General features: G+C 35.3%; 1 protein-coding gene across 2 annotated transcripts in view; it reads left to right on the top strand.

The window, feature by feature from the left end:
- Positions 1-23,918, top strand: part of Reln (reelin) — a 453,190-nt gene that overhangs the window by 213,252 nt on the left and 216,020 nt on the right. For both annotated transcript variants that reach the window (XM_078040200.1, XM_078040199.1), the window contains exons 7-8: positions 9,388-9,484; positions 15,649-15,700. In XM_078040200.1, the coding sequence (XP_077896326.1) occupies positions 9,388-9,484; positions 15,649-15,700 (149 nt within the window). The remainder of the gene's footprint in view (positions 1-9,387; positions 9,485-15,648; positions 15,701-23,918) is intronic.

Raw genomic sequence — 23,918 nt, 5'->3', positions numbered from 1 at the left:
CAGAAAGCCCCACAATTTACAGCTTAAAGATCATAAACTCTGCTCTACCTGATATTCGCTTAAAAATACTGATTTGTTGGGTAAATTAGTATGAAAGTTTGGTGATCTGGCTTAATAATATTCTTTTCCTTTAAGAAACACAATTGTTTGGACAAAAAATACGAAATTATTGAGATTTTTAGAATGAGGATATGTTATTCTAGCTAAAGCTCAATTCAGTGATTGCTTAGAAGTCAGGCAAACAGTAAAACCTCTCCACAGTCTATTTGTATCTTGAAGTCCCACCCCTCTCCATATATTATGAAAGCATTTTGTAGTCAAGTGTGAGAACTACCATGTAACTAGGGTTTTCAGGGAAGAAGTAAGACTGATGAACAAATAGCTCAGGAAGAAATCATTAAAAACAAAACTGTTTTATCCAATTTTGTGGGTCATTTTCTCAGTGTAAGGCAGTCCTGTGGATAGTATGTCTGGAAGACAGTGCTGGTGGAAGCATAAGCCCCCCATTTTTTCAAGAATAAGTTACTACAACAGATTGTGAATAGATGAGAAAAGTAAGGCAACATAAATATTTGCCAAAACCTCAAATATATCATTGCATTTGAGGGTTTGGAATTATAATTTAATTTTTGGAGATTCATGGTGCAGTATTCTGATCCTCTGTGAATCTTTCTTTTCTTTTTCTCTTATTTCTCCCTCTTGATTTCTTTACTTCTTTCCATTATCTCTCACTTTGTCTTCTCTTTTGTTAATACTTTCTCTTACCATAAAACTCGCCCCTAACTTTCTTCTCTTGCTTCCTCCCCCTTCCTTTTACTTTTTTTCCTGCCATGATGTAATTGCCCTGGGGAAAAGCTTCATCTACAATAGAAAGGTTAACCACAAGGCCCCCCACTAATAAAAGAAGGTATGAATTGGAGGCTTATTATTTCCTTCTTTAATCTGTGTTTTAGATGACAGAAACAAGAGCTCACTCACTGGAATTAAATGTCAAGTACATTTGAAACAAGTGAGAAAATATTTCTTCAAGCAGCATGTCATAGAATTCACCATTGTGGGAGACAAGAATATTGTGTGCAATAGTAGAATTTCAGAGAGGTTATTTTTAACCTATTTGTCATTGTACCTGTTAACGAAGAAGAGATCAAATTTTCTAACTCCCTAGTGAAATCAGAAGAGTTCTTTTACCTTCCTCAGTGAGAAGTAAATGAGAAGAATGAACTATAAATGGAGTTTGTCACTTTCAACATTTAAGGCATGTGTTAGCTCCTTTAAAAAAGAGGCATGACATAGTTGAAGGGGATATTATTCTCTTTCTTACACAGTGAACTTTCCTTGCTATTTTCTAAAAATTATTTCCCATTTACAAAGAGAATAGGGTGTTTTGTGTTTATTTTTTTAAAAGCTTTATCTTTCACTTTTTGAAAATGATCACATCAATGGCTTACATGTCATGACCTCTTGATTATAAAACATGGCCTATTTATTATAGAATATGGTCAAAGGTTGAGTGTATTGGTTGTGGAGGCCTGAATGGAAGGTGCAAGGATGTCTTTGATGAAGTCAGCTATTGCCTAGCTACCACATGACCTGCCAGGTCACATTTACTTGAGTGAATTCACCAGTTCCTAATGTGGCCTCACTTTTCAAGTACACATCAGATTTTGTCTGCACATGGTATCATCTACACGGCAGAGACACAGTATCTTTGGATCAAGAAGTTATAAGAAGTTTTTCTGATTTTCCCAGTTTTAAAGAACTTTTATGTAATTAGAACTAATGTTATAAAAAAAATTTTTAACATCTCTGTACAGAAATGCAGGCGCATAGACAGTTCTGGCTCACAGAATGTCTCATTGCTTCTTGCAAGGCTGAGTATAAGACATTGACCCCTTTAAAAGCAATAAATTAGGGATAGATAATACGATGTCCTTGGTCTTGGGGATAAATGGCATGTATCTCAAATGAGAATTTGATGATGACTGATGGTCAGTGAATTTCCAGGTGATTAACTTGTTTCAGCACAGTGCCTGACTGCAGACTGAATGATTTCACTCTGATCTAAAATGGAGTGAGTCATGTCATTAGACTACTCTTGAGAAAATAACATTTCGATTGATTACTTATTTATTGTTATCAGGATGATGTCACCATCCATTCATAAATCTCCAGTTGTGCAAAGGAGTCCAATTTTCTCATTAATCCTCCTCCTCTTTCCTGTGTCCTGAAAGCCCTTCTGAGTCACTGCAGTATGTGGAGACCTTGGTCTCCAGGCATATTTCATTCCCGGTCTCTCTGTACCTACTCACTGGGCAGTTGAGTTGTATTTTCATGCGTAATAGTTTTAAAATCAAGATAAAAGGCATAATTATACCTTCAGAAGTGCACTCTCTATTGCTCAAATGTACATCCTATATAATTCTTTGGCCCAAGACAAAAACAGCCACTAAACTTAAAGAGAAGGATTGGGGGGAGAGATGGCTTAATACAAAACTAACAAGCTTGAAGACTGGCAAGAAGCTTGTTACAGTGAAAAACAAAATACTGATTCAAAGTGTTTCTTTTTCTTTTATGTTTATGGTTTGACCCTGTTTTTGTTGGTCAGCAAGTACCAGCCTTTATGCTTACGGATTCTTTTATGTTTTTGTTAGTAAAAGAGAGAGAGAATGATGTACACATAAAATATATTTTGATGAATTATCTAAGGATGTAGATAGCCAAAAGGAGTGCTGAATTTGATTCTTAGGTACTCAGTCCAGTGATTTCACACAGTGTTTTCTATGAATTCTGTTTCTCTTATGTTTGTAGTTTCATTACTAAAACAAAATCCTTTTATCCCATAAGTGAAAAAACAATTTTAAGAACAGTCATTGTGGATTTTCAAAATAAACTTTGACAGTAAAAATTACAAGCATTCTTTGAAATGCACATTTTTTTTTATAGAACTGGCATTTTTTTTTCTCTTACTGGCTGCATTATGGCACAGTGAGAACAATACTAAACTAGGAGTCAGGTTCTCTGTTTTATCATTTTAATGATGAGGGGGTAATGAGATGCAGTGATAGTGCAGGTCCCCTCTAACTTGATGATATGTGACCTCAAGTAATAGATATGGCTCATGTGGAACCCAAGCATGTGGTAAATAGGTTTAAAGAGGGTTTAATAAATTCATGCTTTGCATGGTCCTTGAAGATTGCAAGCATTTCCCTTGAAATGTCTTTTAATCATATTGTTTATGAGAGAATATATTTTGATGTGGGCAATCCCTATGATGTGCCTGTTTGTTAAATTCTTATGTTCTGTTTTTGTATATTGAGAAAAAAAAAGATAAAAGGTTAGAGAAACATTCAGCATTTTACTATTAAATAGAGAAATGATTCATTTCTAATCCTTAGCCTGGGAAGTCACATTCCTTCCTAAATTGAAAAACAAAAGTCTGTTTATCTGGGATTATTTAAAACTTTCTTCTTCCCACACATAACTGAAGAATATGTTTCCTAACTTTACAAAGCCCATCATTTTCCTCAGAATGAGCTATATGAAAGAAATTTGGCTCTAAGGCCCACTGATTTTTTTTCATTTTTAGTAGAGAGGATTGAGCCTAGGGATGCTTTACCACTGAGCTACATTCCCAGTCCTCACCCCCCCCCCGCCTTTTTTTTCTTTTTGAGACAGGGTTTCTCTAAGTTGCTGAGGCAGAACCTCAAACTTGGCAATCCTCCTGCCTCAGCCTTCCATCATTGATTTAAATGTCACAGCAAACAGATTTTTTTTTTCTCTTTATGAGCTTAAAGAAAATCGGTCCATTCATTATCCAGAAAATTGAACCCCAGTTCTCAGGAACTTGTGGAGCTTTTCCATAGAGGAAGAATAGTATGTCAGACTTTTAGGGATTTTTTCAGAGGATAACCTTTGGAGTTAAATATCTTACTCCTCTCAACCACACTAAATCATAGACATAGGGGCCTGAGAAAGTGAGGAGGATAGGGCAGAAGAACACGTAGCATTCAAACATTTTTTGAAGTTCTAAAGTGACCCAGGAATTGTTGTTCTTGAAATTTGCATGCTTAAATCTGAAGGTGGTTTTCTTGTGTACTTTTAAAATCTTTTATTTTAATTTGTTTTTTTAAGACAGAAGAATGCATTACAATTCATATTACACATATAGAGCACAATTTTTCATGTCTCTGGTTGTACACAAAGTAAAGTACATCTGAAGGTTTTTAAAACACATCTCATAGTACTGACGCAGCTCACTCTTCTCTTCTGAAATTCAATGTCCAACGGTTTTACTTTGTACTATCTTGTCTGTACGCCATCAAGATCATTGTACTCATCATGAAATTTTATTTATCTTGCCTTTTATTATAATGTGTATAGAAGTAAAATGTATTCATGTGTATGGAAGTAAAATGCTTCATTTTGATGATAGAAAAAAAAGGAAGATTATAGTGTAGATGCACTAGCAGAAAACCCACTTTGATGGGCAGCACTAATAATGGTGCTGCACAACATTTATCAATGTTTAGTTGCGCAAATAAGTCCTATTTTTCTCATTAATCCTTCTCCTCTTTCCTGTGTCCTGAAGGCCCTTCTGAGTCACTACAGGATGTGGGGACCTTGGTCTTCAGGCATATTTCACTCTAGGTCCCTCTGTGCCTACTGATTGGGAGTAGAATAGAAATGCACCTTGCTGCTGGTAGTCATGGAAAAGTCAGGGGAGATGGGTAGACATGGAAGGATTCACATGAAGCATCATGATGATAGGCTGAGCTTTCCAGAAACCAGACTAAAGGCAAGCTGATTATTCCTCAGGGATTCATTCCTGGGCTTCTTCTCTGCTTTATATACCCTTTCCTCTCTCCTGACCCCTAAAAATATGCATTCCCATGTTTTCAACCAGATCCTAAACTGTCATATCAGTCTCATGAAGTTTTAAAGTTTGGCTAGTCATGTCCAAGTGTCAGCATTTTGTATAGTTTCCGAGTCCTATGATTCTCTAGAGTTGTACAGTCCAATATGATGGGCACTGGTCACATATGAGTGTTGAACACTTGAAGTGTAGCTAACCTGAAGTGAGATATGCTGTAAGTATAAAACATACCCTATAATTTGAAGGTATAGTACAAAAATATAATGTAATCTATCATTAATAATGTTAAACTAATTACATGTGAAAATATAACAAATATATTGATTAAATGAAACATTAAAATTAATTCATTTTTAAGAAATGTTTAATGGCCATTAGAAAGTTGAAAATTATGTATGTGGCTTACATTACATATTTTACTGAGCAGTGAGTCTGTTTTTTCTCCATCTCCACCTTTTTTCAAGGCACTGTTATATCTTACTTGGGTTATATCAATAGCCCTCAGTCTTTTATACCTCCAACCCATCATTTATTGGAGTCATTTTCCTAAAAGTTGTATTTGCAGCATGACTTTATAAATGGAATAAAGGGAGTTTGAACCCAGTTCTATGATTTATTAGCTATTTAATGTTAGGCGATACTGTTTCTAAATCTCAGTTTATCACCTTCTAAATGGGATATAAAATATATAAGGGGGGCTGGGGTTATGGCTCAGCGGTAGAGCGCTTGCCTAGCACGTGGGAGACCCTGGGTTGGATCCTCAGCACCACATAAAAATACATAAGTGACATAAAGGTTAATAAAAAATATATAGGGACAATTTTATATGAATTAATGGAGGCATTGCTTATGAAGCTCCTAATACAGTGCCTATCACTTGGGTAATGGTGCACAAAGCCCTTTGTTTTCTAGATTCATCTTTTGCTATTCTTTTACATGTACCAGTATGGTTCCAGCCACGCTGACCCCCTGAACTCACACTTCAGCTCCTGTCTCATAATTTCTGCATAATTTGTGCCCTGATGCTCACTTTTCATCCTTGCTTGAGTAACTTCTATTTTCCCTTCAGTCCCAGTACTGGGGGCTTTGGAAGCCTTCCCTTCCTTTCCTGAGCTGAAAGAAGTACCACCACAGCCACTCTATATTCTTGTTAAAAGGAGGAAGGAACAATGGAAAATGTCATGAGTGTCAGCATTAGCAAGCCCTGGGTCTCAATTGCAATTCTTCAGCTTTACAGCTGTGTGACTTTGAGCAAATGCTTCTCCTGTCTGAAGCCCAATTTTCTTATTAGTAAAATAAGGACAGTGATAACTTCTCTCTTCTAGGATTTAATTTAAACCTTTAGGACATGATAGAATGCAATAAATAGCTATCATCACATGTCACTGTTTACCTCTCTGAATTTCTGTATGAAATGTGAATCCCTGGAAGAAAATGACAGTATTATATTGGTCTTTGTACCACTAAAGCTTAGTACAGTGCTTGTAAGTGCTTAACATACTTCTGTTAAGTACAAGAATGAATTAATAAATGATGAATGGATAAATAACACCACTGGCAGCTAAGAGAGGGTTGGATTTGACCACCTAGAGGGATGGGCATTCAGGGTAAATTAAAATAAATTATCTTGACAAACCCAGTCAGACTGGAAGAAAGGACATTTAAAAGACATTGGCAGGAAGCTGACATGTTTGTCCCATCAATCCTTGGTGAAACCATTGTTCCTCCAAGTAGCAACCCAGAGGATATTAGCTGGTAATTGTAAATCTTTATGATTCATCAATAGGGTAGCAAAGCCTTTTTAAATTTTTAGGTTTTGGAGATATAAAATAGCACAAAGAAGAAGCAAAAATCTAGAGGGGTTGGTGAAAAGAATAGCTGAATCTATTTGGTTTTCTCTTGCATTTATTTTTTTAAAATGTGTCTCATAGCACTATTGCTGTTCCACAAAGTAGGAGTTTCTCCAAACACATCCATGGTCTATTCACTGATTCTCTCATTCCTGGCTGTATTTCATCCATATCAGTACCACCTTTAAACAATATAAGTTATCTATCTTCTACCTGAATTGTATTTAATCAAGACTACTGGAAGAGGAGGCCTATAATGCATATTTTATATAGATATTATTTTTAGGATATGGTTGATTTGGGACTATGGATGAATATATAGAGATAGAAGATTGCTATAGAAATTTAAATAGCAGGCCTCAGATTTCATATTAACAGGAATACTTTGAGGTAGTGTCCCTAGAAGCTGATATCTGATAACCATTATGAGATTTGAACATTGTTTTAATTTTCTCTGTTAAAGTTGATGTTTCTCTCAATCCGTTTCACAATGACTAGAGACTAAATAAGCCCCACTATCAGTAATGTCAGATTCCCACTATAATTTTTGTTCTAAATCTCTGAATGGTTATCCCAACCACCATCAATTTAAAGAATTAGTAAACTGGTAGTATGAAGTTCCGGTAGCTCAGTGGTGGAGCACTTGCCAAGCACAGCATGAGAGTCTGAGTTTAATTTTCAATACACACAAAAAATTTCATAATATAAATCCTCTGGGAGGGAAGGATCAAATACACCATTTCTGAAGCAAATGCTGGAGTAAATGAAAATAGAGGAAATCCATGAGAAATTAATAATAGTAGTTATGACTGATACTTCATCCTTACTATATGCCAAACACTTGTTCTAAGTTCTTTAGACCTAGGACCTTAATAATATTTCTATTTATGAAGTTGTCCTATATTCATTTATTCATTCAAAAATACTTATGGAAAACAGCATTCCATAAATGAACATTCCCTAAAGGAAGAACAAGAAACAGATTTGTTACTCTTTCAAAGTTACCACTATGTCTCTTTCATGTCAAGGACTTTATTAGATTCTTGCTTCACAGTAATCAAGAGAAGATTTCAATCTCCTACTAAGATTTGTAGTGCTATGAGATACATCTTAAATTCCAAATCAGAAATTCTTTTCTTCTCTTCTGAAGAAATCAAACACTCTTGATATCGTTGATCTTCCTGTGCGGGAACACAGCTGAAAAGATCAGAATAATACCCATCATTTATTCCATATGGTAAAATTTACAGGAAGTACTTTCATTTATTTGCCAAGTTTGTACTGACTGCGCTTTTGCCTCTTGGCTTTCTGGGATACCTTCTCGTTTCACACAATTGTCGTCCTTCTTGAATGGGAGTTCCCACTCCCTCTCTCTGAAATTAGCTAAGAGCTGCAAGGAGTAATACCATGATCTCTGTCTTAAGTAAAGGGCACAGTGCCCTTTCCACAGAGTTTGGCACCTGGAGTGTGAAAGTCTTTGGAAAAGTTCTTTCTGCATAAAATACAGCTCTCATGTGGCTTGAGGATCTGAGAAGGGGAATATAGATCTTTCTACATGTTAAGTGTGTAATGATCTCAGGTTGAAATGCCACAGTACAGAGCATTATGAACTCTACCACAAATATACAAAATCAAATTCACACTATGCATACCTTCAGTTTCTACTAGGTAGACATGAATAAATTTATTTTTGAGATCCTGCCCTAAGTTTTTATTAATACTTCATTTTATAGCAGTAAAGCAGCTAACTAAATTATTTGCAAGGTTGATATTCTAACTTGGTATCCAACATTTTCTTGAATTAGAAATTTTGTATATTTTGCAGTAATGTGCACAGTAATATAAGGACTGAATATAACATCTGATTCCATTACTTTTAGCGTAGTGCCTTGTATAATGACAATCTGAGGACAGTTAAATCCTTTACAATGACCATATGCAAAAGAAAAGTGTTTAAAATATGTAAAACAACTTTTTATTTCAGATCTAGATTTTTAGTTCATTGTATAAGTGGACGTTAACTTGCTTATTTTTTAATATTTGCAAACTTTTTTTTGTATGTGTGTGGTTACTAGGGATTGAACTCAGTGGCCCTTTACCACAGAGCTACACAACCAGCTCTTTTTGTTTTATCACTCTAAGATAAGGTCCCCCTAAATTGCCCAGGCTGGCCTGGAACTTTCGATCCTCCTGTCTCAGCCTCCCAAGGAGCTTGAATTATAGGTGTGTGCTATAGTGACTAAGTGCAAACTTTCTTGTACTGGGTATAATATATGTAATATGTAATTATTGATAATGCTATCTTCCTTTACTAAGGGCCTACTATGAAATTGGTTCTGTACTCTGTATTTTCTGCATACCTTTATGTAATCCTCACTGTAACTCTATGATGTTTAAGTCAGCATTATTATCCTCATTTACAGGCCAGCAAAGTGAAACTTTGGGAGATTTAAGTAACTTCTCACCACTGCAAGTAACTGCAAGGATTGGGATTTATGTTCAAGTCTTTCTGGTTTCAGGTCTTCTGAACTTTGTCACCTTACCGTCTGTGAAATGAATATTTGAGCCGAATAACATTAACTATTATGCCTTTCCTTAACTAAGCTATACACCACATTGTGCTCCTTAGTTCTCAGACTGGGAATGCATTCTGTATTCCTGCAGGGTTGAATGTAACAACTGTGAAACTGGAGAACAGTGTGGTGCAATTATGCATGGCAATGCTGTCACCTTCTGTGAGCCATATGGTCCACGAGAATTGGTAAGTATGTGCTATTTATGTACATTACTCCATTATACTATTTACTGAGCTTTTTGCCAACAAAAGACTCTCTTATACTCATTATTCAGATAAAATTTTGAAGTATTATTTATATTATGAATCCTGTTTCACATATCTCAAAATCATGAGGGATAATTTTATGGTCTATTTTCAAATGTAAAAAATTGATTCAATAATGAAATGGACAACATCAATGGATCTCATTAAACATAGTGCATCACTATAATTAGATGACCTTTAAAAATAAAAATATAGTGATGTATGTTGTAAATGTACACACATATGTAATATATATAATTTCTAAATAACATGACTTTCTAAGTTCTTTTATAAAGACTTGCTCTTAAAATTGTCCTGATTTTCTCTTTGCAAGTCAAAATGTTTGTTCTTCAAATTTATTACATTATTCTTAAACTTTGATTCCTAAACATGGAAGAACTTTGATAGATAATTTTTTAAATGAAAGAGTACTTTAAATAAATCAGATTTTTAAAAATTCTGGTTTATGTCAAATTACTTAGAGCCAAGTTACTTTTCTTTAATTTAGACTGATTAGCTGTTGCTTGCCAAAGATAAGTTCCTGAACCATATGTAAAATGAAGCATGAGCATTCTAAATTGAAAGCAATGAAACCCCTAGCCATCAGCATGTGGCTAATAAGCCTCTTGTTACTTGGTCCATCTCTCTTACAGGATGACTACGTTCATCCTGGAAAAGGATATAAAAGCAGTGATATGACAGGGCTCAAGCACTTTGCCCTGTGCTTGAGCCCTGTCATATATAATACTAATACTCTTGTGGCATCTTCTCTGTTTTGTTTTTCTGCTTTTCAGCTTAAACTTCAATGCTTGTTCTCTTGTTTTCTCCCATGTCTTCCTTTTCATGGGGCTTTTAGTTACCAGTTGTATTTTTCACCTGTGTCACACATTGTGTTTCACAATCATTGACTTTAAAAGTTGCCAAAAGGCTGACTTCCATGGCAAAGAGGGTGGGAGGAAAAACCTAAATAGGCAATTAAAAGTCAATTTAGTTATCAAAATGTGAAAACCAATTAATTTTTGCAACATGGTTCTTATTTTATGCTGCTTGGATACCTCTTTTATGGCAATAGGTACATTTAATTTATTAAAGATACAAGCTTCAGAGCATTGATGAATTGTAGAGTTGTAGTTGAAATTAGAACACAAACAGAATTAATTGGATGTAAATTAAAAGAATAGATGCTCATAATTCAAGACTCATAGGTGTTATAATATTCTTACAGACACATGTGACTCCGATAGTGAAATTCTTCCTGGAAAAAAAAAAGGATTTTCTAATACATTTTAAATAATGTTCCATGACTGAATTAATTATCTATAAACCTTGAAATAAAATTAAAGTTTTATCATAGTTAATTGAGCTTAGAGTAATTGCCTGTTTTAGAAGGTGCCCCCATTCAGAAATGTTTCTAGAAATCTTGGCAAGTTCTTTTTGTTTCTACTGGTTAATAGGAAGTTAAAGTGTCTAACAATATAATGCCAGAATTTCATATTTCCATAGTGTAAAAGCTGAAACATCTAGTTTATTTGATCCCATGTGTATTTAATTCAGGTTGTTTTACTATATCCCAGTTTATTGATATCCCAGTAGGCTAGTTTTGAACTACATGATATAATTAATGAGAGATTAGCCTTGCAACTGAAAATGAAAATATTCAAAAATAATTATAATTATCTTCATCTGATAAATTAGAAAGAACAAGTAGCTTTGTATTTCCATTGTATGTGTTTACCTAAGATGAATTTACTACAGTTTCAAAGGGAATAGGATGAAAAGAGACTGAGAAGGATGAGATGACATCCATGTTTTATACTAGTGGCTTCTAGTTTTCAATAATTTTGATATTGTATTGATACCCCCAAAGTAAAAATACATATTTCCATCCAGATTGTATTTATAGAAAGCAGACAAATCAAATGAAAAGTGAGAAATCCAGTTGTTCATTAACCTTATGTTTACTAAAATTAAAAATCTGCACGTTATGTCAAGTCTGAATCCAGTCAAAGTTGTTGTTCACTAAGACTGATGAAAGATACCAGCTCCCAAAATCACTTTTTAAACAGCATATTTTCTTATTTTTCAGAAATTTAATTCTTATTGATATTGTAAAACAACTATAGACCAAGAACCATGGTTGATTAAGTCTTTGTATCTTTTAAAAATGCCAACAAAGAGCATCTCTGTGATTGGAGGCCTAGATCAGAAGTCTAGCTCCAGGGGGGTCTCAAAAGACCAGGTATGGCCACTTGCCCCAAAAAGTATCCATATAACAGAAAGAGTGGTAGTGAAATAGAAAAGAAAGATACTTTTAGTGTGGCCAACACTGGAAAGGACAGAGGTCTAGTGACTTAAGACTTACTTTCAAGGTAATGACAGTTTACAAAGGAGAGGAATTAGGGTGCGAGGTGAGAAGTATGTGTAGTTGGTGGTCTTGGTCCATAGTGATCTGGTTGATCTTTATCTCAGGTCTGGTCATGTGGAGTCCTGTTGGCATCAGGGGAGTCATTACTGTTGGGGGTAGGAGGAGTCTGGGTTCCCATCATGAGATGTTTGCCTGCAGAACTTGCCATTCCTAGAAATTGAGATAAACTGGGGAGAAGAAATAAGTCAAAGAAAGAAGAGGTCAGAGGAGCAAAAGGAATGATTTAGGATAATGACTGGGTCCTCCTTCGGAAGAGCAAAAGGGAGGAGGGAGTGAAGAACAATTTCAGAGAAGCCCCCAGTACATCAAATTTAAATACATAGTCATTTCATGTCAATAAAAGGCAAAGTCAGTCAGATGTGGTAGCTGCTATTTGGGGGGGGGCATTATAGGAGCTTGGGTTTACAGGACTACTAAGCTATTATTGAGCTACAGCCCCAGCCCGAACCTTCATTTTTGAAAAAGAAATTATTTACTAAATTATTCTTACATATATGGAAATGCATGAGTTTGGGCTGACATTTTTCATGGAAGAAGTACAGAATGAACAGCCTAAGTCCGTAGTGAATTCTTCAGATTCATTTAGTCATCATACTAATTTTCTACAGTGTGAAGTCTATTTGATTATTTAAGAGCAGTGAGATTTGATAGGATAAAAGTTCTTCATCAATTATTCATAATTGCTATATTATTTATCAAAAGCCTCCTAAAAAGCCCTTTTGTTTTCAGAATGTCAGGTTTAAAGACTTACTAACATTGCAAACTAAAGTTACATATTTGAACTCAAGATTAATAAACAGTTTTTAATACCCAAGTACAAATACAGAGGGGTAGATTTTATAGGCAGTGCTTCTTGTTACTTCTTTCTCTTTAGCTTTCCTATTTTTCCTTATAGCTGACAATTTTACTAATAAAGTGATTAGGTAAATGTTAAAAAATGATAATCAACCATTGCATCAGACCTTAGCATCCGTGAAGAAAAAAATGCAGAATCAATGACTAATCAAAGCTTAGGGTCACTCTCAGTTAACCCATGTAATTTGAAATTTGGCAGTATTTCATGCAACTTGCTGTTCGATAGCAGAGGTCACCACTGTGGAACTTGATCATGCAGGTGACACGAGCAGCATTTATTACACCATCAGGGTAAGAATTGAAGACTAGTAAATTTAATGCACTAGCAGTAGCAATAACCATGGTGTTTTCAATTTATATAATTCCATTATTTCAAAGAACCTATTTCAGAAGTGTTTCATTATTCTTCTGGGAATCTATTCAGTCACATAAAATCATTCAATTTATTTGAAATTTTAAAAAAATCTCTCTATTGGTGTTGTGCCTCTTTGAATTTTAAGATCAAATTATCTAAGTAGAAACCCATGAGGACAGATAGTTCAACTTTCTCTAAAAGCTCTAAGAGTAAAAACATTACTTTTAAAGAATTTTATTGTACTTTTTTTTTCTGGTGTATCTAGCGGGGGAAGAAACAGAGATATGGGCATAGTGGGCAGATTCAAATTAAAGAGAAGATTTTCTCTGTCACCCTGATACCAGTGATTTTTGCGGTGTTTAAAATAAATTAGTAGCTAATAATAATAATAATAATGCTTTTAGCTGGATAATGTAGGGCATATCTTTTTTGTCCTCTCCTCTTTTACCTTTTTTTTCTGCTTCATTGAATCTCAAAGCCACATGTTTAAAGCACATGTCCAGTCATCTTTGTGGATCAGGTGGTATGTCGTTCAATATTCATATCTCAACCAGGTCCTGGCAGAGCAAGAGGTCTGATCACTCACTCATGGACTATATAGCACTTGACTCTTCCACACTCATGGGCTCTGTCACTGGGGGCTAACAAGGTGCAGGGATACATCTAGAGATGTTAAAACATAAGATGAGCAACAGAAAGACAGCCTACTGCTGCTATCACCATGGAAACACAGTTAAACACTTTCTGTTCTTAAAAGTGGAGTCACAAAATACATCCTATACTTTATCATACAGCACTTGGGAACCCAGCAAAACAAGAAGCTTCATTATCATCTCATTATGGCATTTCCAGGTAAATGGATGGAGCTGGAGAATATCATGCTAAGTGAAGTAAGCCAATCCCCAAAAAAGCAAAGGTCAAATGTTTTCTCTGATAAATAGATGCTGATTCATAATGGGGGGGGAGCAAGGGAAGAATGGAGGGACTTTGGGTTGGGCAGAGGGGAGCAAGGGAAGAGGAGAGCATAAGAGGGTGGGAAAGATGGTGGAATGAGACCAACATCATTACCCTATGTATGGGTATAATTGCACGATGGTGTAACTCTACATCATGTACAACCAGAGAAATGAAAAGCTGTGTTCCATTTGTGTACAATGAGTTGAAATGCATTCTGCTGTCATATATAACTAATTAGAACAAATTTTAAAATGCTAAAAAATAATAAGAATGTAAAGATAAAACTACATGAGTGCTGCTTTAGAAGAAGGAAAACTGTTAAAGCAAGCTTTGTTGTTGTTGTTGTTCTTTTTAGTTATACATGAGAGTAGAATGTATTCTGGTACATTATACATACATGGAGTATAACTTATTCTAATTAGGATCCCATTCTTATAGTTATTCATGATGCAAAGTTACCCTGGTCATGTATTCAAATACAAGGCTAGGAAAGTTATGTCTGATTAATTCTACTGCCCTTCCTATTCCCCTCCTCCCTCCCTTCCCTTCCTTCCCTTTTGTCTAATCCAACTGACTTCAATTCTTTCCCTCCTCACCCTCCCCTTATTGTGTGTTAGCATCTGCATATCAGGAAAAAAGATCTCATTCTTATTAGGATCCCATTCTTTCTCCCCACATCCTCACCAACATTTATTGTTACTTGTGTTCTTTATAATTGCCATTCTGACTGAAGTGAGGTGAATCTCAGTGTAGTTCTAATTTGCATTTCTCTAATTAAGCAAGCTTCTTGAAAATGTAGCAGAAATGTATTGGATCACTATTTCTTGGCCCATAATTCAGTGTCTCTCTCTCTCTCTCTCTCTCTCTCTCTCTCTCTCTCTCTCTCTCTCTCTCACACACACACACACACACACACACACACACACACACACAGTTTTATAGAGAAATAATCCACCATTTCCATGATTCATGAACTTTGGGTGTCCAGTTCAAGGCTTATAATTTTTTCAACAAGTTATGCAACCATTGTCTCAATCAATTTAGAGCATTTGCAGCATCCCCCGAGAAATCCTGTATTCTTTAGCTGTTGTACTCTTCACTTTTCAAAATAATCTTATTCTACTCATTTGCTCTTCATTTACTTCCCAATTATTTTAGTAGCCTTTTCATGGCAATCCCTGAGTCCCAGACCTGTAGTAGAATGGGAAAGGTGATGGGGTGAGTAGAGAGGACTTCATTTAATTCCCTCACAAGATTACCTGGTAGATTGCCCTAAAAAGAGTTTCAATAGCACTCTGAGAAGTTCACTCTTCATGCCTAAATCAGGTTCTCATAGTTCTCCCCCACCAAGAGGAACAGGAAATATATCTGTGTTCAGACCATATTGATAAAAATGAACAAACTCCTGGATAAGTGCGACCTTTCTCCATGGTACTTTTCCCCCTCCCTCTTCTTTCCAACACCTATCCCTTCTCTTTCTCTCATGTCTCATTTTTGTGTTTCTCTTTCTAGACTACAACAGGCCTAAATACAACTACAGCTTCTGTCCTCCAGTTTTCCATTGGTAAGTGTTTTTAACATGTACAGCAATTTAACTTGGAAATGTTTGTTTTAATCACAGTGTACAATCAGAATTGCAGTGCCAAGTTCTTTTGGCTTTGCAGAAGAATAAGTCTTAAGTTTGCAGTAAATAATTTAAAACATTTAAAAGTGAAATTAAATATTTTTAAATGTTACACTCTGTTCCAGTCCTCTCTAGTGCTGAGTGGTATTAAAAATGCTGCTGAAAATCTGGAACATCTTTAAAGTATTTACATATGGATTTTAAATACATTGGGTTATTTTATTACAGTAGAATTATCTCACTAGTTATGTTTTTCTCAGACTAAGATAGAAATCTGTTCAGTTGCCTGAGCTCTGACTAACTGGTAGTGGAAGAGATAATTATTGGTGGCTAAAAAGGAATAAATTAAGGGTTTATGTTTGACATAAATAATTATGCTTAATTTTGACATAAATAATGAAAAAAAACAACTGTATCTGGTGATATTTAAGTGTTTTTATATGAGCTGAAAGTTCCTACCAAAAGCATTCAGTAAAATACGATGGCTTTGGTTCAAGTGTTTGTAGTTTTGTTGTCTTTTCTATTCCATACCATTTTGATTTTTAAAGGGGTGTGTGTGTGTGTGTGTGTGTGTGTGTGTGTGTGAGAGAGAGAGAGAGAGAGAGAGAGAGAGAGAGAGAGAGAGAGAGAGAGGGAGATCTCAAACAAATTTCCAAAGGGAATATTCTAGGGAAAGATCCTGTCTTCTCGATGGGACCTAGCTTTACAGACCTCTCCATTTAGTGTGAAAATTACTGGTGTCTGGCAGCCATGCGTGGGACAGGGTCCTCCAGTCTCACTCTCTTCACTCCTGTATGTTTGGAGATGCACCACTAGTGAAAGGACATTTTCCTCAATACCCTTCAACTGTAAATTGCAAGTCAGGGTTCTACATCCAGAAACTCACTGCGGTTGATTGTAGCTAAGAACAGTTTTCTGCTGGTCATGCAGTTGTCACTTTATCATCAATGTGCTTGTTTTAGCTTGTGCAGGTATTGTGTGAAACTGTCTGATTACAGTTTCAGTTACTTTCTTCTCACATTGATAATATTATCTTCAAAAATTTACAGACAATTCATACATCTTTATGTGGTCCTAAAATAGTGTTAGCAAAACAAAAATTTTTAGTTTTCAATGAGAAAGTTTTATGAGTTTTTATAAGAAGTTCCTAATAGTTCTGTGATCTATTAGTGAGTGATCTACTAGCTCCATGGTAGAGAGCTTGCCTAGCACACACAAGGCCCTGGGTTCAATCCCCAAGTCCACAGGGGAAAAGAAAGAAAGAAAGAAAAGAAATGCTTTGGCCTGTTAACAATATATCCTAACTTTTCTGTAATGAACATGTAATACTTTTTTAGGAAAAAATAAAGTTCAGTTTTTAAAGTAGTTAAATGACAAAAACAATATTTGAAGGATAGCATGGCAGGTAACTTTGAGGCTCTTAACCAGGACAAATAGTTTAAATTCAGGATGCTATTAAGAAAAAAATAAGTTGAATAATGGATACCAATTTATATATATTGTATTTATTCTTTTTGTTAGACAATAAACATTAATTTCAGATAATATATGTAAGCAATGAAAGAATATGAGAGAATCCATTTTAAACTATGTCTCACAATTAGTAATTGCACTTTATTCATGGGAGAAAAGATCCAACACCAATTAAATTATCTTTGTTATAGAGGGGGAAAATGTCTATTTTTGTGAACAGTGAAGTGTATATACTGCTAATTTGACATAGATTTTTTTTCCTTACCTTATATTCACACCAATTACAATATCAATTACAGAAGAGCTAATGAAAAGAGCCAGGAAAGGGAGTTAGAGAATTCAGGGCTAGTACCTGAGACTCCAAAGCCAGAAAAGCACCAGTCTAAGGTCTTGGGACTAGACCCATATGCTAGCAAGAAGCCCTGATTTCCCCACAGGCCAGAGAGCAGCAACGCACCAGGCCAGCTTGCATTATTTAAAGCATGAATTTGAATCTTGGATTCAAAGATGAGAAGAATTGAGGAATTCAAAGAAGATAGATAAATAGATAGATGAAAGAGAGAACACTCCATCTATAACTTAAAAATAGATTTACAAATTTTCTTTTGGGGTAACAGTTTTAAGATCAAAAGTAAATTTTAATGTGTTATTTAGAGTGAAACAAAATATTTAATGAAAAGAAATTATTGCTTAGAAATTTCATTGGGATATTTACTTGCTGCATTTTGAGACTAAAAATTCTTGAGAGCCAAAAAGGGTTAGAGTGACAGAGCAACAATGGAATAGCAAACCATTAGTTGTATTTTATATGATGTAAGGTGGTGAAAATATACATTATAGTAAGCAGAACTCTCCAGAAATGGTTTTGTGGATCTCATTCCACTCATGTTAGAAGGTATAAGGGAGCATGCCCATAAATTCTAGAGATGTTATAAATGTGTATATTCACCCTACACTTTTTGAGCCCATGACTACCACATATCAAAATAGCAACCACAGTTTCATAGTCATTTCATTTATGCTTATCTCAAAAACTACATGGATTATTTTTTTAAAACCCTACATGTTGACAGTTATACTTCTTTGTGTGCTTTGGAATTCTCCAGATCTATATTAGTAACATGATTAAATATGATCAGTTTCAGTGTCACTCTTTCTTTAGGAAGTTAATCTATTAAATGTTCACTGTACAGTACAATGACTCAGAAGTTACATTAGGTAATTTATAGGGGAATTCATCATTATTTATGACCTCAGTGATGACTTATATTCATAATTAGGCATATTTAACCACACTTGAAAAAACTGTGTTAATATTTTTATATTGCTCTTGTAACTATTTTCAATTACGTGACAAATATTATTGAAAAGAAACCCAGGTACTTCAGAGATATGTGTACAGAAATTGCTTGAATTATTAAGGGATATCTCTAATAAACTCTATCATGCCAATGTTTAGCAGCAGTTACCTCCCAATTCTTTATATACACACACATATAGGCACACAGAGATATATGTAGTATATATATATTATATATGTGTGTATATATTACATATATATTATGCATGTATGTATATATACAGAAATACACACATAAATGTAAACAAACATACAGAGTATCTTAAGTGATTTTTAAAGTCAATGCATCCTGAAAACCCACTTTTGCAAGCTGAAATTTATCAGATTATCAATAGCTAAATCATCTTGAAAAGTGTCCTAAAGTATTCTTAGAAGAACTCTTCATTTTTCCATTCCAATGAAAGATATTGTATCCATTTCTATGCTGAGACATCGATTTGCTACAAACTTCCCTTGAATCATTAGATTTGACTTGTGGAATTTATGGTTGTAGCCTTAGGGGCATTTACCCATTTCCTTTAGATTTCTTCTGGGATAAGAAGAAAAATTTGAGCAGATGCCCTTGCAAACCATTATCTTATGGATGCCTCCAAACTCTGTTTTTTTCCACGCAGGGTTCGGGGTCAAACGGAAATGCTGATAGTGCTTTGTAGCAATAATTCATTTAATAGAATTTTACTGAAAATTTATTTGGCACTATCTTCAGCTAATTCAACCATAGTAAGAAAAAAAAAGTGAGAGGATAGTATTTTTATATTACTTTTTACAGCACTGGTGTAGTAGAAGGCACCAGATATGCACAGAGCATGGACTCTCTGGACAGGGCCAGATGGTCATAAATGGGTGGGAGTATGTGCTGATCTCAGGGTTCCAGGCGCCAATCAGGTCCTGCAGGGTGGAACAATTCAGGGAGGCTTCTTAGTGAGAGATGTCTCTGAAAGCCAACAACCTGAGCACTTGAAAAAACAGAAAGGTTTTCCAGGTGAGGAGATGGAGTGAACACAACCAGCTTACTGAAGGAGAACAGAAGTGCCTGTTAGACCAGAAGGGCTGGCCCTTGTGGCTATAAACAATGTCACATTAAATTGGGTTTAAGGAGCTAATCTGTGTCAGCTGGGACTTTTAATGTATTTAATAAGAGGGCTAAGTGGGGCTTTTAACTCATTTAACTTGTTTAAAATGGTATGATTTTGTTCTTTGTTTAACTTATTTGATAGAGGTCTGCAAAAGGGCCCTCTTTTTGTCTGTAACAGTATAGAAATATAATAAAATTAAATCTTAAGAAAAAATATTTGCAATATTAAGAGTGGGCTCCTTACTTCTTGGATATAAATCTGCCTCAAGTCACTCCACAAAAATTTTCCAAGTAATATGCTTATTCGCTTTTGCCAACTCTTTCTTCACAATAACAGAATTCATAAAGAGAAAACATTTGAAAACAGGCACTATGAAGAGCAAATAGTGTGGCTTGGGAGGCAGATCTGACTTGTCCATCATGATATCCTCAGTCCCCAACCCAAGGACTCACAACAAGTAGATGCTATAAATATTTCTTTCCAGAGTGACAAGTGACCATTACAGTGGTATCATAATGCTATGAAGCCAAGTGCTAAATTGGTAGGATACAGACATTTCATGACAAAAGTGAGCTATGGGGAGGCAATCTGAGGACCCCAGACAATGGAAAAGATGACCCAGAAGGAAACCGAGAATCACCAATAAACTATTTTTAGTGAATCAGGTAGACAGAAATACATGCCCATATGTTCATCAATATGGAATTATTGAAATAACCAGCATCTATTATTTGTTTATAATTAGTATAAATAGTATCTCCCCCCGCCCACCACTTTTACTTATAAATATCCTAAGGATTTGTTGAGAGTGTTTGTGGGGAGAGGGGGTTGTGTGTGTGTGTGTGTGTGTGTGTGTGTGTGTGTTTCACTGCTTTTTTGTTCGATTTTATCATTCTAAGACAGAGGAGAGTTAAAGCATAAATGCTTTCTCTTTATACATTAAGATATAAAAGTGTTCTTAGGCCTGAATTGTTCTCTTTCTATACTGTATGTGCTACAGAAACTCTGAGATAAATGAGAGCTTACTCAGTTTGTATGAGCATAATTTGAAAACTTAAAACTTGAAAATTACATATTTAGAGGTAGTCTCAGCTAAATTGAAAGATTTTTGTGTAAAAGAAAGACCTGGATTTTTTTTTTCTGAAATAGATAAAAGGAATAAAATCCACTTTTAAGAGATTTTATACTCTTATACCTTATGCAACATAAGAGAAACAGTTTCTTTTTCCTTTGAGCCTAATTCATAAACATATTAATTACTCAGAACTTGATTTGGTAAAGAAGCTCTCTCAATTCTTTTAGAGCAGGTAATTCAGGAGGAGGAGAAATCAAGCCTTGAACACTGCAGTATGAATTATTGTTCATTTCCTCTGAGAACTTATTGAAGTATATTTCAAATTAGATTCTCATTTTTTCCAAGAGTCACTCTCCTTGGTAAATAAGACCTTCGGGAATTTATTATGAAATAGTAAAACCTCTTCTGAAACATGGAACCTATATCAGATTAACAAAATCTCTGGTGGCATGAGCTTGAAACAAATATAAATAAAAAACAGAAGTTCAGAAAATGTTAATGACCAAATTAATGTCTATGCTTTATGAGGTTAAATACACTTCTTATTTGAGTATAAGAGTCTTAGATATAAAATATATTAAAATAAGATGTAAGAGTTGATTTTTAGATCTTCAAAGATGTATATTAACATAGGAAAAAATCTGAAATAGTTATATGTGGAATTCCTGTCATCTAAATTTAGTAAGTAGATAGATTATGGGGCTGGGGCTATAGCTCAGTTAGTAGAGTGCTTGCCTTGCATACACTAGGCCCTGGGTTCAATCCCCAGCACCACAAAAAAAAAAAAAAAAAGAGAGAGAGAGAGAGAGAGATGTGAAAATTATTATAATTTAGTGTATCCTGCCTCTTCAGACCAGGGTTGACCTAATACTTCCTATGGAATATATGTTTTAAAAGATGAATTTAAATGAAAAAAAGAAAAATATATATATATATACACACACACACACACACACACACACAAATATTGTGGATTTGAAATATATATATTTTTCAAATCCACTTTACCCCAAAGAATCAAATCTCATTTAAAGTAATAAAAGGGAATTTTCTGAAATGCTATAAAATTCTACTAAGCATAGGTTCTGGAAAATTGTTTTAAATTAATTGTTAAGTGCTTTCAAATTATTTGAACTGATAATTTGAAAGTCGTTGTGTGGACAGTTTGAAAGTAGATTTACTCCCTTTCTCTTGAAATATTCAATTTGTGGCTCACCTGATGATACTTAAAAAATAAATATCAGTAGTCTGTTCATAAATATTTTCTGCTAGGATTTATTAGGGGCTGTTCTAGAAGAAGGGATACAGCAATGAAATACAGATTGAGAAAAAAATCAATCATCAGTGTAGACCAAATTGTCTCTCTAATGCCACTCCTTCATGAAAACTCATCTCATTGCCCCAGCCTGATGTCTCTAAACCCTCACCGCCTCTGAATCTATTTTAGGACACCTACTTCATTCTGCTTTGATTTATGTGTTGGCCATTTCCATGCATCCACATTCACCCTTTATAGCTTATATATTCTTTGAAGGCTAAAGGATGTACATGCATCCCTCTTTGTATGTAGAGCAGAATTTTGCTCCCAATTAGAACTAAGTAAATATAAATCGAATTGAATTAAATTCATAGGTTACTGTGCTCTTCCACACTGGTGCTCAGTACTTACCCATTGAGGCAAGGGAGTATGCTGAATGAAACCCTTGGGCAACACTAGAAGCGATTTCCACTTTCTTTTTAATTAATCAGGGACCTTTCCATCACACAGATCTTTAGGAAGTGTATTATATATAATATGGTATTAGGAAGTGTATTATATATAACAAAACAATCCACTTTTCCCTGTATGGAAAGCAAACCCAAAGTCAATGCCCCAACTTTAAAGAAATTTATTGTGAGGATCATCGCATGACGCATAATTGTATCAAAGTGTACTCCATAAACATGTACATTTATTATGTGTCAATTAAAAACAAAATAAAACTTGGGAAAATACATTATCAAATAAGTGGGGGAGTCTATGTGTGAGAAGAAAACAAGTAAGGCAGTAAACCTCGATGATAATTAAGGGATGCAGAGCATACAGGACAAGGCACAGCTTATTGGAAGTCCAGATAAGAGGGAGGTCCAGAGGCAGGGCTTTGTCATTTAGGAGGGAGTCTGACAAGAGCAGGCATGGTACCATCCCAAGAAGGTCCACACAGAGTGAAGGTTTGGGGGATGGCACCCTGCAGGAAGAATTGGGCAAGGGTCATTCTAAGAAATGGAGACTTGTTCAGAGCCAGAGGGCAGCAAGGATGGTAGAGCTTGGGTGGAGCAGACAAGGTGCTTAACACTTGCTGCCTGAGTGGGGATTAGGCATTCTAAAAACTGGGGCAGGCTTGAGCACTCAGGCTTAGGTTTTGTGGACCCTGGGGAAACGGAGGCCTGCCTGGCAGGCAACTTGGCAAAACCTGACACACTCTACATTTTTCTTCCCTGTTTTCCCCAACATGGCTCTAGAAAGCAGCTTGCAAAGAGTGGGCACCTCAAAGTTGTTGGAAGATGACTTGGCATTCCGTAAATTGGAAGAGAATTGATTTCTCTCTTCCTTGTGATAGGAGTAATAATGGCAGTGAAGAAATACAAATATTTTGGAAGTGAGGGAACGGGGTTAGGAGTGGAGGAAAGAAAGGCACAAAGAGGAGGAGGACAGCTGTTCATTTTATATCCTGTGGTCATTGTCCATCTGTCGTAAACGGGAAGTCGTCCCCTAATGAGGTTTGAGCATTTCAGCCAGAAAAGTGACTAAGGGGACAAAAATGTTAAGTACAGTAAATCACACAGTGTTACATTTCTGCAGAGAAGGGGTTTGCAAATCGAATAGCCTCTTTGCTAATAAAGTCAGTCAAAACAGAAATATTGCTCTTTAGTAGCTTCATTTTTAAAATAAACCAATATAAAACAGAAGGTGAAGAACAGTTGCTTTCAAAACCTGCCTGTTCTACAGTTTATAAAAGAGTTCTTTCAAGTTTAAAGAAAGCATGTTTTTAGTACCAATACAGAATTTTTTTTGAGGACACATTCATTTTATTCTACTTTACTTGACCTCTCTTCTCCTTCATGTCAGTTTATAAGTAGATAACCTAAAATGGAAACTTTTCTTCCACATAACAGCCCCTCTTACAACACTGT

This window comes from Ictidomys tridecemlineatus, chromosome 2, assembly GCF_052094955.1.
Source record: "Ictidomys tridecemlineatus isolate mIctTri1 chromosome 2, mIctTri1.hap1, whole genome shotgun sequence".
Lineage (NCBI taxonomy): Eukaryota > Metazoa > Chordata > Mammalia > Rodentia > Sciuridae > Ictidomys > Ictidomys tridecemlineatus.
Note: the sequence above shows the minus strand (reverse complement) of the source record. Positions and strands in the feature narration are given on the sequence as shown.